The sequence below is a fragment of the Delphinapterus leucas genome, chromosome 17, assembly GCF_059928025.1.
Source record: "Delphinapterus leucas isolate spDelLeu-1000000601 "Yukka" chromosome 17, BTC_Dleu_Yukka2, whole genome shotgun sequence".
In the NCBI taxonomy this organism is placed as follows: domain Eukaryota; kingdom Metazoa; phylum Chordata; class Mammalia; order Artiodactyla; family Monodontidae; genus Delphinapterus; species Delphinapterus leucas.
Genome location: NC_143145.1, coordinates 751,312 through 766,335, shown reverse-complemented (window position 1 = coordinate 766,335; position 15,024 = coordinate 751,312). Strand labels below are relative to the sequence as shown.

Here is a 15,024-nt window from a genome sequence, read left to right as displayed (position 1 = left end):
ACCCAGGCCTCACCGTTGCGGCCGCAAAAGCTGCGGTTGAAGCCGTGCGCGCAGATGTCCGGGACGGTGGCCACCGATGTGCCGTGGTACAGGACCTGCTCCGCCGGCCGCCGGTCACAGCACTGCTCCAGGCGCTCCCGGTGCAGTTCGTACTGCTGCTGCAGCAGCGGGTGCAACACACGCTCCACCTGCGGGCGGCCTTGGTCAGAACCAGGCTATTGTATCCCCTGGGCCACAGGGCACAGGGCTGAGCCCAGAAATCAAGAGCCCTCTCCTGGAGGAGTTCAGGGCCTGGGGAGACCTCACAGCTCCTGTCATGCTCTGCCCAGTAGCAGATATTAGGCGGACGTTCGCCACCTCCACGGAGCCCCAAGTGGCATTGGAGGGCTTCCAGGGGGGTCTGCGGGTAGGCAACCCATCCACTCACCAGAACCCTGCACCCACAGCCAGGCCTCTGCAGAGAAAAGCTGAGCTGCCCGCCTGCATTGCCCGCAGGACTTCATTCCCAACACCAGGAGATGCCCCGGACCTCTCAGTGATGGGAGACCAAGGTGACCAACCCAGTAGTCAACCGAAGAGGAGCCAACTCAGGGACCCAAAAAGTTTCTAAAGAAATTCTAACTAGTCACTTCAGAGGGATGCAAATGAATATTATATCCATGAAACAAGACGACCTACTGTGAAAAAGAAACAGTCTGAAAATTAGAGAGTTCTTACATTAAGAATGGAATTGCTGAACTGCATCCAGTGGGTGTGGATAATAATAAGATAATGAAGATGGAGTTCAGGAAGTGACTCAGAGTGCAGAGCTAAAGAAAAGAGTTGGGAACTGTGAGAGGACAGATGAGGGAGGGGGGAGGAGCTCTATGATCTGAGTCATAGGAGCTCCATAAGAAGACACCCAACAGGTGATGGGAGCAAGTGAGGACTTAATGGAAGACAGTTTGCCTGAGCTGAAGGGAGCATCTTCAGATGGAAAGGATCTTGCCATAAAATGCCAAAGACAATGTGGAAAGGCACCTACCTGCTGGGAAAACTTCAACCTTCAAAGTGAAAGAGAAGTCTACAAGCGTCCAGACGCACGCGTGCACACACACACACCCCAAAGTCGACATGGAAAAAAACCTCACGTTTTCATATTGGGGTCCTCACCAGCAATATTGGATGCTAAGAGACCATAGAAGGATTTTTTTTTCTTGCCTTTCCAAGAACAAAAAATTTTAAGGAGGAAACAAAAAGAGTTAAGTCTCTCAAAAGATCTGAAGGAAAACATATTTTGATATTGAACCCTATATCCAACCAAACTATTAATGGTGAGGACAAAATAAGGACAGATTAAGGTATGCAAGAACCAGCTGTGCTTAAGTTAACAGAAATATCTTAATAAACACATAGCATCTTTTGTTTGAAAAAAATACCAATATCAAATTATAGTTGCAAATTACTTCTAATTGCAAAAGGCAAAATACATTTAAAAGTCCAAAATGTTGACTACTCACTCAAGGAGATACTTTTACTACACAGAAAAGGAATCTATGCAAGAAGGTGACACGGTCACCAAGAGTAAGCCAGCAGCCAAGCACCACAGAGAAAAACAAAGAAAGTAAACAAAATCAAGAGCCATTAGTTGGGCATCCCTGGTGGCACAGTGGTTAAGAATCTGCCTGCCAGTGCAGGGGACACAGGTTCAAGCCCTGGTCCGGGATGATCCCACATACCGCGGAGCAACTAAGCCCGTGCGCCACAGCTACTGAGCCTGCGCTCTAGAGCCCGCGAGCCACAGCTACTGAAGCCCACATGCCACAACTACTGAAGCCTGCAGGCCTAGAGCCTGCGCTCCGCAACAAGAGAAGCCACCGCAATGAAAAGCCCGTGCACTGCAACGAAGAGTAGCCCCAGCTCGCTGCAGCTAGAGAAAGCCCACGCGCACAGCAACGAAGACCCAACGCAGCCTATAAAATAAATAAATAAAATAAGTCTATTATTTAAAAAAAGAGCCATTAGTTCTTGAATCCTAGAATATTCTCTTTCATGCAACATGGTTTCAATAACTAGGTTTTTCATTTCCCCCTTTCCTCTCTGGTCCAGTGGTAAATATTTTTTCATTGTCATTATATTTCGATCAACCTATGGCCCAAGTATGGAGCTTCATGCTTAGAATAGAAGCATGCCATGCAGAATAGAAGATGACGTTTGTCAACCTTGCCAACTTAAAAATAATGTCACTGGCCAAACTGTGAGATGGAAGAGGGAGGAGGAGGTGAAAGGGGGAAGGGAAGCCCATTCTCCTGATCTTCCGTGCAGGGAGGCAAGAAACAGTCTCTAAAATCGTTAAGTGGAAAAAAGACTCAAGTGTACCACGTAAAGTCACACAGGTCCTGCTAGAAGAATCAAGCGCACGTGGCTGACTAACAGAGCCTCGGGAGGAGCGCGAGGCATGAGTGCAGGGCGTCCTCCTCTCTCCAAGTGCAGAAGTGACAGCTCCTAAGTCCACCCAGAGTTACAGTGGTCATCCCCAGGAAAGCGCTGGTGGTGCTGCTGGTGGCGGACTGGGCCCGGTCTGGGAAAGGCGTGAGGGTCTGCGTATCTGAACAGATCCGGGTTGCTATTGCTGCTCACCGCCCCCTGCCCCCAGGCCCACCCACCCACAAGTTGGTGCGTCAAGAGGGCCACCTGGCTTCCCACGCACCGTGAGCCCAGTTCTCCACCACCACGAGATTCCTTCCCCTGAGCCGGAAGCACTCAGCCCTGCACTCTGCTCCAGCTCCTCTCTGCCCCCTCGCTTCTGCAGCCAGCTCATTTCAGCCTGGCCCAGCTCTCACCTCCTGCCGCTCTCCACCCCTGCCTGGCGCACAGCCCCTCCTCAGTCCTTCCTTCCGGCCCTGCAGGCGCTCCGGCCCTCGCTGCCTCCAGCACCCCGCCTCTGAGCCCCTCCTTCTCAGCCTCTGCTTCCCACCTGCCTGGGTGGCCAGGGCTCACTGGGGCTCCCAGAGCTTCATTCGGGTCCCCCACCCGTGGTGCCCAGCCCTTTCCGCAACCCAACCGTGCTCAGAGTTGCCACATTCAACAAGTGAAAATGTAGGAGGAGGCTGCCTCGCTGCAGCCAGCCCTCTTCCTGCTGGAGCGGACCCCTTGGGAGGCAGACGGGCCCCAGAACAGCACCCGGGACAACTGGGGGAATGAGTCATCCTCACAGTAGCCACGAGATGGCATCACTACCCCATGTTCTAGAGGAAGAAACTGTGGCCGGCATCGGGCTGTAACCGGCGAAGTGGGGACCTGTGCTGGGACCCCGTAAGCTCTACAGCCTTCTGTCTCTCTGGCCGCACACTCGTGAACACACTTCGGGCAGGGAACAGGGCTGCGGAGCCCTGGTGCTCCCCTGCCCCCGAACAGCTTTCAGCCTGCTGGGCAGCTTCTGGCCAGCCGATCCTGACGTAGGCAAGAGTGATAGCCCACAGGCTCTGCAAGGCCAAGATGGTGCCAGGAGCCCAGGAGGCCAGAGGCTGGCAAGGCAGGGCGTGGACTCACCTGGACAACACGGATCCTGCCGTGAGCAGCGTCCAGTGTGTCGTAGAAGGCCTGCACTACCGTATGGAACTCACTGCTGCTCTCGGCCACACACTCCAGCCTGCCCAAGGGCTCCCTCGGCCTCTGCTGTGGCACTGACACACAGGGAGAAAGGGGGTGCGGGCCATGCCTGGGGCACCGGTGCACCCTGCCCTCCGCCATGCGGGCTGCAGACTCACAGGTGGGGCCCGAAGCCTCCAAGGGAAAGGCCAAGCTCTGATCCCGGGGGCCAGCCCACAGCGCTGCTAAGTGGTGGGCCGCACGGGTGGGCTGGGTCCCAAAGCCACGGAGGACGGTGCGGTCACCACGAAGGGCAACGCTCACGCCGTGGCGCCGCTCCAGGTGGGCGCACAGCTCCGCGGGCAGCACGCAGCCCTGGGGCCCCACCGTCTCCTCCCGGAGGTGCACCTCCAAGGCCGCCTCTAGGGCCCGGTCCAGCTCATCCATATCCTGCTCAAAGGCCGCGTGCACCTCCAGCTGGGCCCAGCTACCAGGCCCCCCACCCCGGGGCTCCGGTTCTTCCTCCAGCGGGGGCGGCTGGAGGGAGAGGGCCAGGGCCCACTGCAGCGCCACAGCCTCCTCCCGCTCGGCCACCTGGCCTTGTGGCTCCAGTGAGCGGCAGAGAGCCAGCTGCAGCTCAGCCTCCTCCTGCAGCCGCCCAGGCACCCCAGTGCGGGGCGCCACGGGCCCCTCCCCAGCCCTGGGAGTCTTCTCCTCCTCCGGCTGCCCCGCGGGCTCCTCCTCCCCCAGCTCCAGTGGCAGCCAGTCTTCCCCATCCAGGCCCTCCAGGGCGGCCAGCAGCTCTCGGACCTCCTCTGGGGACAGGGAGAGGCACCGGGTCAGGGGTCAAGTCCAGCCAGGATGGGGCTGAAGGAGAGGACTAGTCAGGGGCCGGGTGGAAGATGGAGACGGGGTTAGAGGGTATACGGTCACAGGGCAGAGCAGCAGGGGGTGAGGTCAAGAAAGGGCCACAGGATGTGCCGGGGTCCCCCAGGAGCCCCACCTAGGCTCACATTCTCCTGGCCACCGTCTGTACTGTCTGGAGGCCACAGGGTGTGGGACTGGCCAGGGAGCACCTGTAGGGCCTCAGTGGGGTCCACCTGTTGGGAAAGAATGCCAGTACCCCCCAGACACATACCCCTCCCAGGCCTCTGAGCAAGGGTGGAGGAGGTACGGGGGTGCTGAGGAGTGAAAAAGGGGAGGGGAGGGGAGGGGAGGGCTCCATGTCTACCTCTCCCAGGTCTGTGTCCAGGGCAGCCCTGGCCAGACGCTCTGTCCCAAAGACGCACTGGAACTGAGCCTCCATCCCCTGCAGAAGGTGCTGCCCCTCTGGGCTCAGCAGGAACCTGGCACTGCCTGGGTGCTTCAGGCTCAGCACGTGACAGCTCACGCTGCCCAGCAGACTTTGCAGGAACTCCTCGGCTGCCTGGCATGGGGCCAGGGCTCCGCAGAGCTGCAGGACCACGGGGCGGGGTGAGGAGGAGCACTTGGCAGGTTTGGGGCACAGGAGAGGCACCCAGAGCCCCCAGTAGTAGAGGTGAGGAATCCTCAGGGGTCGCTTACCCGAAATCCAGTCATATCTGATCCCTCGAGTGGGAAGAGGGCGACGTCTCCCAGGCCAGCAAGAAGGTCCTCATGATAGAGTTGAATGAAGCGCATTGCTCCCAGCTCCATCGGCAGCACTGTCTCCACCAGGCCCTCCTGCCCCGGTGACCCTACAGGGCCCAGGCTCATTGACACCACCTGCTCCAGAGACTCCACGGCAATCTCCACTGGGCCTGGAGACCCCGTAGGCCCCGGGCTCACCAACCCCTCCTGTTCTGAAGACCCCACGGGCCTGGAGCTGACTGGCCTGGCCTGTCCCAGAGAGGACCTGTCCCAGAGATGCCCTGTCCTCAGCAAGGCTCCTGTTTGCCCCGGTGCCTCCTCAGAGCCCAATGTCACATTCCCTGCACAATTCTGTGCCCTTGCTGGCCCTCCAGCCTCCAGGAGAGCATGCTTGGGGGCCCCAGGCCCCAACTCGGCCAAGCGGTTCCCTCCACTGGTGTGCTCGCTGAGCTCCTCGGGCTCCAGGACATCGTAGTGGGGGACAAGGATCAGCTCTGAACCCTGCAGCTGGTGGGCCCGCTGCAGCACCCGTTCGGCCACTTGGAGGAAGGGAAAGGACAGAAGTCGTCAGGGCTCCAAGGTATAGGGAGGGTGGGCCGCCCTGTCCAGCCCCACTCACCCTGCCACTGCTGGAAGGAAGCGATGGTGCCCAGGTGCCCTGGCAGGCTGCGCACGCCCTCCAGGGGCCCCCCGCCACTGCGGCGCTCATTCTCCAGGTACAGCTCCAGCAGCAGCAGGTCTGCAGGGGGGTTGCCCCCCACGACACGCACCGCCCGGGCCTGAGGCACCCAGGCCAGGGAGACCTCAGCCCCCTTCAGGCCCAGGGACTGGGCGTGCTCCTCCAGGACGCGGGCTTCTGTGGGGAGGGTGCAAGTCAGCTCGGGGCATCTCCCCTGAAAGGCACGTCTGCCCCAATCCCGCCTCTCACCTGCGTCTGAAAGGGGCTTGGGCAGCTGCACCAGGGCCCGGTCTGGTCGGGGACTGGCCAGGGCACGGCACGGCTGCACTGGCTGCCCTGCGGCACAAAGCAGGGCTTGGACATACTGCTCCAGGTGCTGGGGTCCCGTGCCAGCAGACAGTCCTTGGAGCAGTAGGCGCGAAGGGGCGCGTGGTGGGGCTGGCCGCAGGCTCAGCCGAGCGCCGTGCAGAGTGTGCTCCTCCTGGGCCAAGACCCTCGCTGCATCTGCAGGCAGGGGGAGGGGGTGTCAGGGATGGCAGCCGATGGGGGCCCAGGCTGCCCCTTTGCATGGGTCCACTCACCTGCAGCCTCCTGGAAGGTGAGGATGCCCCCGCGGCCAAGTCTCTGCCAACTCAACACAGGTCCACCCCCAGAGCTTCGACGGTTCTCGAAATAGAGCGTGAGCAGCTCGTCTGGGACGTCGGGGGGCAGGCCTCTGAGTTCCACGGCTGCCCCCAGCTCCGCCTCTTCCTCGCTCATCATCACAGCCTGGGCCGAAGGAACAGGTGGGGTAGCAGCCCACAGCCCCGCCTCACCCCTCGCAGGCCCCTGAGCAGCGTTCCCTGGCACCCCCCTCACTGTGGGGCTGGCCCACATCCCGCACTCACGCTCCCCCAGCTGCCTGGGCCGCCGCAGCCTAGGCCTTCAGCCGGACTCCTTCCCCTTTGCCCTAAAGCCAAAGGGCTGGGACAAGAAAACAAAAGTGAAACCCTCGGAGGGAGGGAGGGGCCCACAGTGCCGGCAAGAGCATCTGCCTCTCGGGTGCTTCCCTTCTCAGGCCCCTCCTGCAGAACTTTCCAGCCCCACCCCCAGCTCCTCAGCCCTCTGCCCAGCCCACCCGCCCCACCTGTCTGACCTCAGCCCAGTGGCTGGCAGGGTGGGGCGCGTGTAGGCTCACCGTCCTCCACTCCCGTGGGCCTGGCCCTGTGAACCTCAGTACGGCCAGTCACCCTCCCTGGTAAATCCACACGGGGGGCTCGAATCATCGCCCTCCACTCAAGACCTCAAGCCTCCGTGTTACCCTCCCCCACTGCATGAGCACCTTGGGGCTCTGGCCGGCCTGGCTAAGGCTGGCTTTCAACTCGCCCCAGCAAGCTGGGCGACGGCACCCGCACTCACCCTTAAACAACACACAGGGGACCGACCTCCCACCCCGCAAGGGTGGGTCGGCAGTTCCCACTCCTGACCTACAAGAGCTTCCTCCCCGCCTCCCCAGCCTACACTGTCCGCGGAGGTGGCGGCCGCACCAAGGCTGACCCCAGAAGAGGCTGATGCTGTGCTCACGGGCCTTGCTGCAGCACATCCCCGTGACAGAGGGGACGTGGAGCCTCATGCTCGGCTGCACCTTTACAGTCCACAATCCCTCTTGCTGCCGCCGAGTACCCCCCTTGCCCGTGCTCCATTGGCTTCCAGCCTCTCAGAGAGTTGTGCCCCCCACTGCTCTCCATCTCGCACCTCCCACTTATCCCTCAGCCACTAAAACCCAGCCTCCGGCCCTGCTACTTCTCCAAGGAATTGAGGACCTGTCCAGTCTGTGCCCCGAGCTCTACACCCAGCACCCTGGCTGCCCCCACCCTGATCTGAGCCTCCATCATCTCTTGCCTGGATCACTACTCTGACCTCTTAACTGATCTCTCTCTGCCACTCCTGCCCACTCGCACTGTCCCTCCTCAACAGAGGGCAGCGTGAGCCTTATAAGTGGCACTGACAGCTGCTACAGCTGGGTCCACAGTAAAGCCAAAGTCCTTTGGAGGACCTGCCAGGCTGGATTGACCGGGCCCCAGTCTCTTCTGCTGCATCCCCCCTGCATCCCCCATCCTCCGTCAGGAACTGTGACTTGCACGGGCCCCTCCTAGGGCCCTGGCCTCAACTTCACGTTTGTCATTTTTAATTAGTTTTCTTAAAAAAAGACCCCTCAAATTGTATGAGCTTCTAGTTCTACAAAACCTGAAGTCACCCCTGCCTGCTCTATATTTTCTCCTCTCATGGAACTCATAATCTTCTAACATACTGTATAATTTACTTATTACACCAATCCCTGCTACCACAGGCAGCAGTGTGCTGGAGCAACTCACATCATGACTACATTGTTCAATTTTCAGGAGTCTTTGTGAATCAGTTGTTAAACTGGTGGTCGCTTGAAATCAGCCACCATGGGGTATTTATATGAAGGACAACTGCAAAGGTACAGATCAGGGTTTGCCCTCCCTGGGGCCCGCCGTTCAACGATGAACCAGCACACCAGCTGCATAGGACAGAGCCTCTTCCCAATCACTGCTGGGCCTGGGAGAGGCCACTGTCCAAAAGGCCGGAAAGTACAGTAAGATTCCTAGGCCCCAGGTGGACAGGCACTCCTGCAGAGGGCTCCAGGGGACCACGTCACAGGGATGTCCCTGGAGGTGGCAGGCAGCACTTCCTCAGGACTGCTGAAGCCGAGGGAATTTAACTTGGCCTCCAGTCCTGGGGCATCTCTAAGCCTCAGCCCCTTAGCAGCGAAACAGGGCTAAGAATGCCACCCTTACAGCTTGTGGTACTGTGATCAAGACAAGTAAGGATAACTGGTCTAGTAGGGACCTGGACTAGTTTCCTAGAGAGGATAGAGCATTTAAAGAATTAGGCCTCTTGATTTGGAATAGACCTGGATGAAAGGGGAAGCGGAGTTTTAAGGCCAAGGAGGGATGGAGAGTGCTTGTCAGACTTAGCAAATCCCAGATTTAGGAATAAATTTCTCAAAATTCCCTGACCCAAATTGGAGAGGCTAGGTCTCAGCCTCCAGAGGTCTACAGCCCTCACGGCCCAAGGCCACCCCTCAGCGGACAGGACGGGACGCGGGTCTCGGGCCTGGGGCTCGGAAAGAAGCCAGCAGGGAAACCCAGTCGGGTAGGGTCCATCCGGGAGAAGCCCCCGCGTTCCCCGCGGAGCCCAGCCCACGGCCCCGCCCCCGCGCCGCCGGCCCCGCCCCGTCACAAGGCCCCGCTGCGTCTCCCGAGCCGCAGGCGCAAGCCCAGCCCAGCCGGCCGCGGAGCGGGTGCGGGTGCGGGCGCGGGCACAGCGGCCGTCGACCGCGCGGCCGCGCAGCGGACACCGGGCGCACAGGCCTGAGGCGACTCGCGCGACTGGTGAGTCCCCGGCCCTAGCCCAGCAGCGTGTCTACTCGCTCAGCCGGCCGGCCACTGCCGCCCCCGCGCGGGCCCTGCGCAGCAGACAGGCGTTGCGGTGGGTCAGTCGGTCCCGCCGGGCGCGCGGCCCGCGGGGGCCGGGGGGCGGTGGCGGCGGGGCCGGGAAGCCGGAGGGCCCAGGGCGAGCGGGGGCGGCGCACTGCGGCGACAGCCGGACGGGCGGTCCGAGCGCCCCCCGAACGGGCAGGAGGGCCCACCCCGCCCTCGATGCGGGTTCCGTGGCCGCCGCCACCACCCGCCTCGTCCCCACGTCCGCTTTGTTCCCCCGCACGCCCTCTGGTCGCTTCCATCCCCCACCGCCCCATCCCCCCCGCAACCCGCTGTTCCTGGCATACCCCGCTGGCAGGCACCCCGGCAGCCGATCCAGGCCTGCTGCCCCCACCCCGGGAGCGAGGGACGCTAGGGCCCTGCTCTTGGAGGGGGGGGTCAGGGTTCTGGCTGGTCACAGATGGCGTGGGGATTTCCTGGGATAGAAATAGCCGCCGGCTCTGGCCCCTTAAAGCTGCTTAAGGGGCGGGATGTGAAGGGGAGGGTCCGGGCACACCCCCGCACCTCCCCGACCGCGCCCCCAGCCCCGACCCGCGCTGAGCTCTGACCCGGAGAGGCCAGCAGCGGTGAGACGGCCCCTCCAGTTGCTTGCAAGAAACGGCAGAAGCCCAAAATTCTGAGGCTGCCAAAGTCATCCCCTCGTCCATCCCCTCCTCCATCTTTGGGGTCGGCCTGTAGGGGCCCCTCCTGAAGCCACACGGCCAGCCACCCGATACCCACCCGCCTCTCCTGGCCCCCCAGCTCGGGCTCCGGACAGCCCAGGGGCAAAGGTCACGAAACCCCCTCCTTCTGTCCCGTTTCCCGGTAGCAGGTGGAGAGGCCCCTGGCTGGTTCCTGTCACCTCAGGGCTAACCGTTCTCTCTCTGTCCTCTAGGGGGAGACCACAGAACCTGAGGCCATGTCCCATGAAAAGAGTTTCTTGGTGTCCGGGGACAGCTATCCTCCCCCCAACCCTGGATATCCTGGGGGGCCCCAGCCCTCCTTGCCTCCCTACCCAGGGGCCCCTTACCCACAGCCCCCGTTCCAGCCTTCCCCCTATGGCCAGCCAGGGTATCCCCAGGGCCCCAGCCCCTACCCCCAGGGGGGCTACCCCCAGGGCCCCTACCCCCCAGGAGGCTACCCCCAGGGCCCCTACCCCCCAGGAGGCTACCCCCAGGGCCCCTACCCCCCAGGGGGCTACCCTCAGGGGCCGCATCCACAGAGCCCCTTTCCCCCCAACCCCTATGGACAACCACAGGCCTTCCCAGCACAGGATTCCGGAAGTGAGTAGTGGGGCAGGGGCGGGGGAGGGCAGGGGCTCCTGGCACCAGTGAGGGGTGCCGACCCAGCCCGTCGTGCTCCTCAGCACCTCAGCATGGGAACTATCACGAGGAGGGTCCCCCATCTTACTACGACAACCAGGACTTCCCTGCCACCAACTGGGATGACAAGAGCATCCGACAGGCCTTCATCCGGAAGGTGGGCCACGGGGGCTGCGGAGGGCGTGGGCAGCTGTGCTGGCCGGAGCTCTGAGCCGCCTCCCTCCCCAGGTGTTCCTGGTGCTGACCCTGCAGCTGTCCGTGACTCTGTCCACCGTGGCCGTGTTCACGTTCGTCGGGGAGGTGAAGGGCTTTGTCCGGGAGAACGTCTGGACCTACTATGTCTCCTACGCCGTCTTCTTCATCTCCCTCATTGTCCTCAGCTGCTGTGGGGACTTCCGGCGAAAGCACCCCTGGAACCTCGTTGCCCTGGTAACCCCCAGACCCTGAGGCCTTCACACCCCGTGACTCACACTTTGGAGCAACAGAGGGGGACAGGGGTGGGGTGGGGTGGGGGTGGGGCAGCGGCTCCACATGCTCAAGTCTCCGTCTCCCCTCAGTCGGTCCTGACCGTCAGCCTGTCCTACATGGTGGGCATGATCGCCAGCTTCTACAATACTGAGGCGGTCATCATGGCCGTAGGCATCACCACGACCGTCTGCTTCACGGTGGTCATCTTCTCCATGCAGGTAAGGGGCCCCCCGAGGCAGGGCCACCGGTCCTGAGGGCCCAGAGGCCTTCCAGGGCTGCGGCACCCAGGCCCCATGTGCCCCTGTGCCCTCAGACGCGCTACGACTTCACGTCGTGCGTGGGCGTGCTGCTGGTGAGCATGGCGGTGCTCCTCGTCTTCGCCATCCTCTGCATCTTTGTCCGCAACCGCATCCTGGAGATCGTGTACGCCTCACTCGGCGCTCTGCTCTTCACCTGCGTGAGTGATGGGGGTGGGCAGCGTGGGCGGATGCTGGGCGGGGCGGGATGTCTTTCAACATGACCGTGCTGCCACCCCCAGTTCCTGGCAGTGGACACCCAGCTGCTGCTGGGGAACAAGCAGCTGTCCCTGAGCCCGGAAGAGTACGTGTTTGCCGCGCTGAACCTGTACACGGACATCATCAACATCTTCCTGTATATCCTTACCATCATTGGCCGTGCCAAGGAGTAGCCCGAGCCCCTGGCACATGCGGGGCCCCACTCAGGTGGCATGGCTGGCCTGGACCCTGCCCCCAGCGTGGCAGTTCCTCTGTACCTCCCCTCTCTCATCCCCGCGCGCAGCCTGGGACAGAGGGAGCCCCTCCCCAACCCTCCTGTGTGTACACTGCAGACACTTCTGTTCGGACCCGCTGTGGCCAGCATGGCCCCTTGTAGCCCTCCCGCCCTGCCAGAGGGCAGTGGGGCCAGGTTTCTGTGCCACCTCCTGCCCACTCAGTGTTGCATGAGCCCTGTCTGCCAGCCCACCCCAGGTCTGGGGGCAACACCAGGTCCCAGGGGAGAGGGATGGAGCTAAGAGGTGAGGGTGCGCGTCCCCCCTCCTGTCCCAGCTCCCCCGCCTGCCATAAAGTGTCCCTTTCCCCTCCCCAGCCCCATACTAGAGTGCTGCCCTCTGGGGGACCTGCGGGGTGTGAGGGTCTCGTCCCTGTGCTGAGCCCTGAGGGCAGAGAGGACCGGTATGTTTCAGGGGAGGAGGACGCCTTCCTCTCTTTCTGCTGTCTTTAAACAATAAATGGGACCTTCCGCGCTCTGTGTTCCCTTCATCACTGTGGTCACTGCCACTTCCTCCACAAGGGGGGGAGGGGTCTAGGCACTGCCAGTGTGAGGCAGCGAGCAGGACAGGCGTGGACGGCGGGGCTTGGCTCGGGGTGGAGGTCGTGGAGGTTAACGACAGCAGCTAATCTTTCTCTCTCAGTGCTTCCACCTCCGTTTTTGCAATCTTCCCAGCCACGTCATGAGCTGTATGCCGGGATTCCCAGCTGATGGACGGGGACCCCAAGGCTCCCGGTGGTTACGCGTGGTGCTTGGGTCACACGGTGTCTGCCACTCGTGCCTGGGAACTGCATGGCATGATGGGGGGGCGGGGGCTGCGACACCCTCATCATCTCGCCTCGGGCCTGATGGGCAGCGGCATAGGTCACTGACTGCCCCCAGGCAGGCCTGTCCTGCTCCTTTGGCTCTGAAGGGCCCCCAGGGAGCCCATCAGCGGGCACCTGACACGCAGCCCAGGCCTGGCTCAGATGAAGGCCCTCCGCACCCCTTCCCCCTCCCCCCCGAGAACCCTGCACACTGGAGCCCCCAGGGGAGGCTCTGAGGGCCCCTGGCCTGCCTCTGGCACCTTCCGCAGCTCTCTAGGCCCCACCCTGCCGTGGCCCTCAGCCTCAGCTGGTGCTGTGCGGCCTCCCCCGTGGCTCGTGCTGTCTCAGCTCCAGAGCCATCCGCACCTACCCCTGGCCCTGGGATGTGCGCTCAGAGGTCAGCCAGCTGTCCTTATCCTCAGCCTCCCACAGAGGGGTCCCTCCGCTGCCTGGGGCTCGGTCGCTTTGAGCGCCTCCCTGCACTGAGCTCTCCTGAGCTCCTAGCCCCAGGGGACACTCCTGACCGTGGCCTTTCCCCACAGGGCCCGCTATCCAGGCCTCTCCCACCTCCTCCCCGCGAGCCCATCAACCCACTCCTTTAACTGGCGCCAGCACCCCAGCATCTCTGAAGGGCCCCCCACACTGCGAGCCAGCACCCCCGTGCCCACGGGCGCCTCGGCTGTGGCCTGCCCCGTACCTGCTGCTCCTGCGTGAGCTCCGTCGGCGTCCATCCGACCCCCAGGCCGGAAACGGGTCTGTCTTCTCTGCCCTCGCCCATCCTGCCCCACCCCCTCTCCCTGCCCACCCTCCTCGTGCTCACCTGTCAGCTCACCTCCACCAAGCCTCTGCCCAGCTGCCAGGTGTGCTTCTGACACACTGATCACACCACCCGCCTGATGGTCGCCAGCGGGATGAAGTCCCCCTTCCCCGATGGCTGCCTGCGTTGGCCTTCCACTGTCCCCGAGCTCCTCAAGCCAAGGCCTGACCTTGCTCGGCCTGAGCCACAGGCGGGCCCCACTTCCCCAGGCCCGACGCACACCGCCGTCCCCGCCACCGGGGCCCTTCCTGGAGACCACCTCGCGCCTCACGGCTACCCTTGGTCCCTCTGCTTTGCTCGCCTGCCGAGCGCGGGCGGGCGACACGGCTCCCCTTCCCCACCTCTCCTCGAGCAGGTGCGGCTCCTCATCCAAGGAGGAGCTGCCTCATCCTGCAGGCGCTCCAAGCACACAGGAACCTGCTCCGCGGTAGCCCACAGGCCCGTGAGGATTTCACGCAGGGGAGAAAACATGGAGCATCCGGGTGGTTGAAGAGAACGCCAGCAGAGGCAAGAGGAGCGGCTCAGGAATAAATGCCAAGCGAGATGTGCAAGGATGGTGTTTTCTCAGGGAGTTCAAGGAGGACAAACTCTTGGCTGAGCTAGTCCTTGGGGGAGGCTCCCTGGGGACGACCAGGGGCTGCAGGTGTGGGCCAGGGCAGGGCCGGGAAGCCGGGGGATGCACGCAGAGCAGAGGCCACCACGGGAGGGAAGGCCAGGGCTGCACATGGGTGAGGGCTTGGACCTGTCCTGCCGGTGAAGGGGACTCTGGCAGGAGCCACAGCTGGCTGTGGGTTCAGGAAGATGCGTCCGGCAAGAGAATGTCCAGGAGAAGGGGTGGGTGCCAACAGGTGAAGAAAGCAGGGAGGAAGCAGATGAGATGTGCAGAGAGGAGATCAGGTGGGGCTCGGGGCTGGGGCAGCTGGCAGTGCCACAAAGGGCTCAGGATGGGCCTGGTCGAGGCGGGCAGGGCATCTCTGCCAATGGAGTTTGGCCTGCTGTCTGCTGTGTCCCCCTGGAAAGGAGAAAAGGGCAGCTTGTGATCTGACCGGGTGGATGAGTGTGTAGAAGGAGCCACAGCAGTGGTGAGGTCAGCAGGGGAGATTGTTCAGGTGAGGAAAGAAGCAGCCCCCAACATCCAGGAGCTGGCCTGGTCCTATCAGCGAGGCCCTAGCGTTGTAGGGGCCAGCCTGGCACACTCAGATACAGGCCCTGGTGGTCTCCTGTTTAGAATATGCAGTTTCACATGCAGATCTGCATCAGACAAGGCCCCTCTGTGCCGGATTGGGTCAAGAGGAGAGGACTCTTCTGTAATCATGTCTGAACACAGACCAGAGGCAGGCATTGTCCAAGCCATAAAGAAGACCTACTGCGTGCATCCTGTCCTGCCTGATCTGAGCAGCTGCTGGCTCTTCAGAATGGACAGCTTGAGCCAGCCCCTAGTCCGTCCCCCTCCCAAAGAAGAGGTGTTGAGATACCCAGTATG

At 62.1% G+C, this 15,024-nt stretch overlaps 2 protein-coding genes across 3 annotated transcripts in view; one reads left to right on the top strand and one right to left on the bottom strand.

The window, feature by feature from the left end:
* The window catches only part of PARP10 (poly(ADP-ribose) polymerase family member 10), a 44,561-nt gene that overhangs the window by 518 nt on the left and 29,019 nt on the right, over positions 1-15,024 (bottom strand). The window contains exons 3-11 of the mRNA XM_022555323.3: positions 6,439-6,625; positions 6,107-6,361; positions 5,798-6,034; positions 5,134-5,717; positions 4,802-5,023; positions 4,574-4,670; positions 3,750-4,385; positions 3,532-3,665; positions 14-188 (exon numbers count right to left, since the gene is read on the bottom strand). Of these exons, the coding sequence (XP_022411031.1) occupies positions 14-188; positions 3,532-3,665; positions 3,750-4,385; positions 4,574-4,670; positions 4,802-5,023; positions 5,134-5,717; positions 5,798-6,034; positions 6,107-6,361; positions 6,439-6,619 (2,521 nt within the window). The 5' untranslated portion in view covers positions 6,620-6,625. The remainder of the gene's footprint in view (positions 1-13; positions 189-3,531; positions 3,666-3,749; positions 4,386-4,573; positions 4,671-4,801; positions 5,024-5,133; positions 5,718-5,797; positions 6,035-6,106; positions 6,362-6,438; positions 6,626-15,024) is intronic.
* GRINA (glutamate ionotropic receptor NMDA type subunit associated protein 1) lies at positions 9,125-12,394 on the top strand. 2 transcript variants are annotated; one of them, XM_022555454.3, is made up of 7 exons: positions 9,125-9,255; positions 10,238-10,625; positions 10,709-10,821; positions 10,893-11,093; positions 11,222-11,350; positions 11,446-11,589; positions 11,671-12,394. In XM_022555454.3, exons 2-7 carry the CDS (start codon positions 10,262-10,264, stop codon positions 11,818-11,820), a joined length of 1,101 nt encoding a protein of 366 aa, XP_022411162.1. In that variant the 5' UTR covers positions 9,125-9,255; positions 10,238-10,261; the 3' UTR covers positions 11,821-12,394. The 2 variants fall into 2 exon arrangements, with proteins under 2 accessions (XP_022411162.1, XP_089754616.1); XM_089898490.1 differs by having other exon boundaries at positions 9,239-9,352.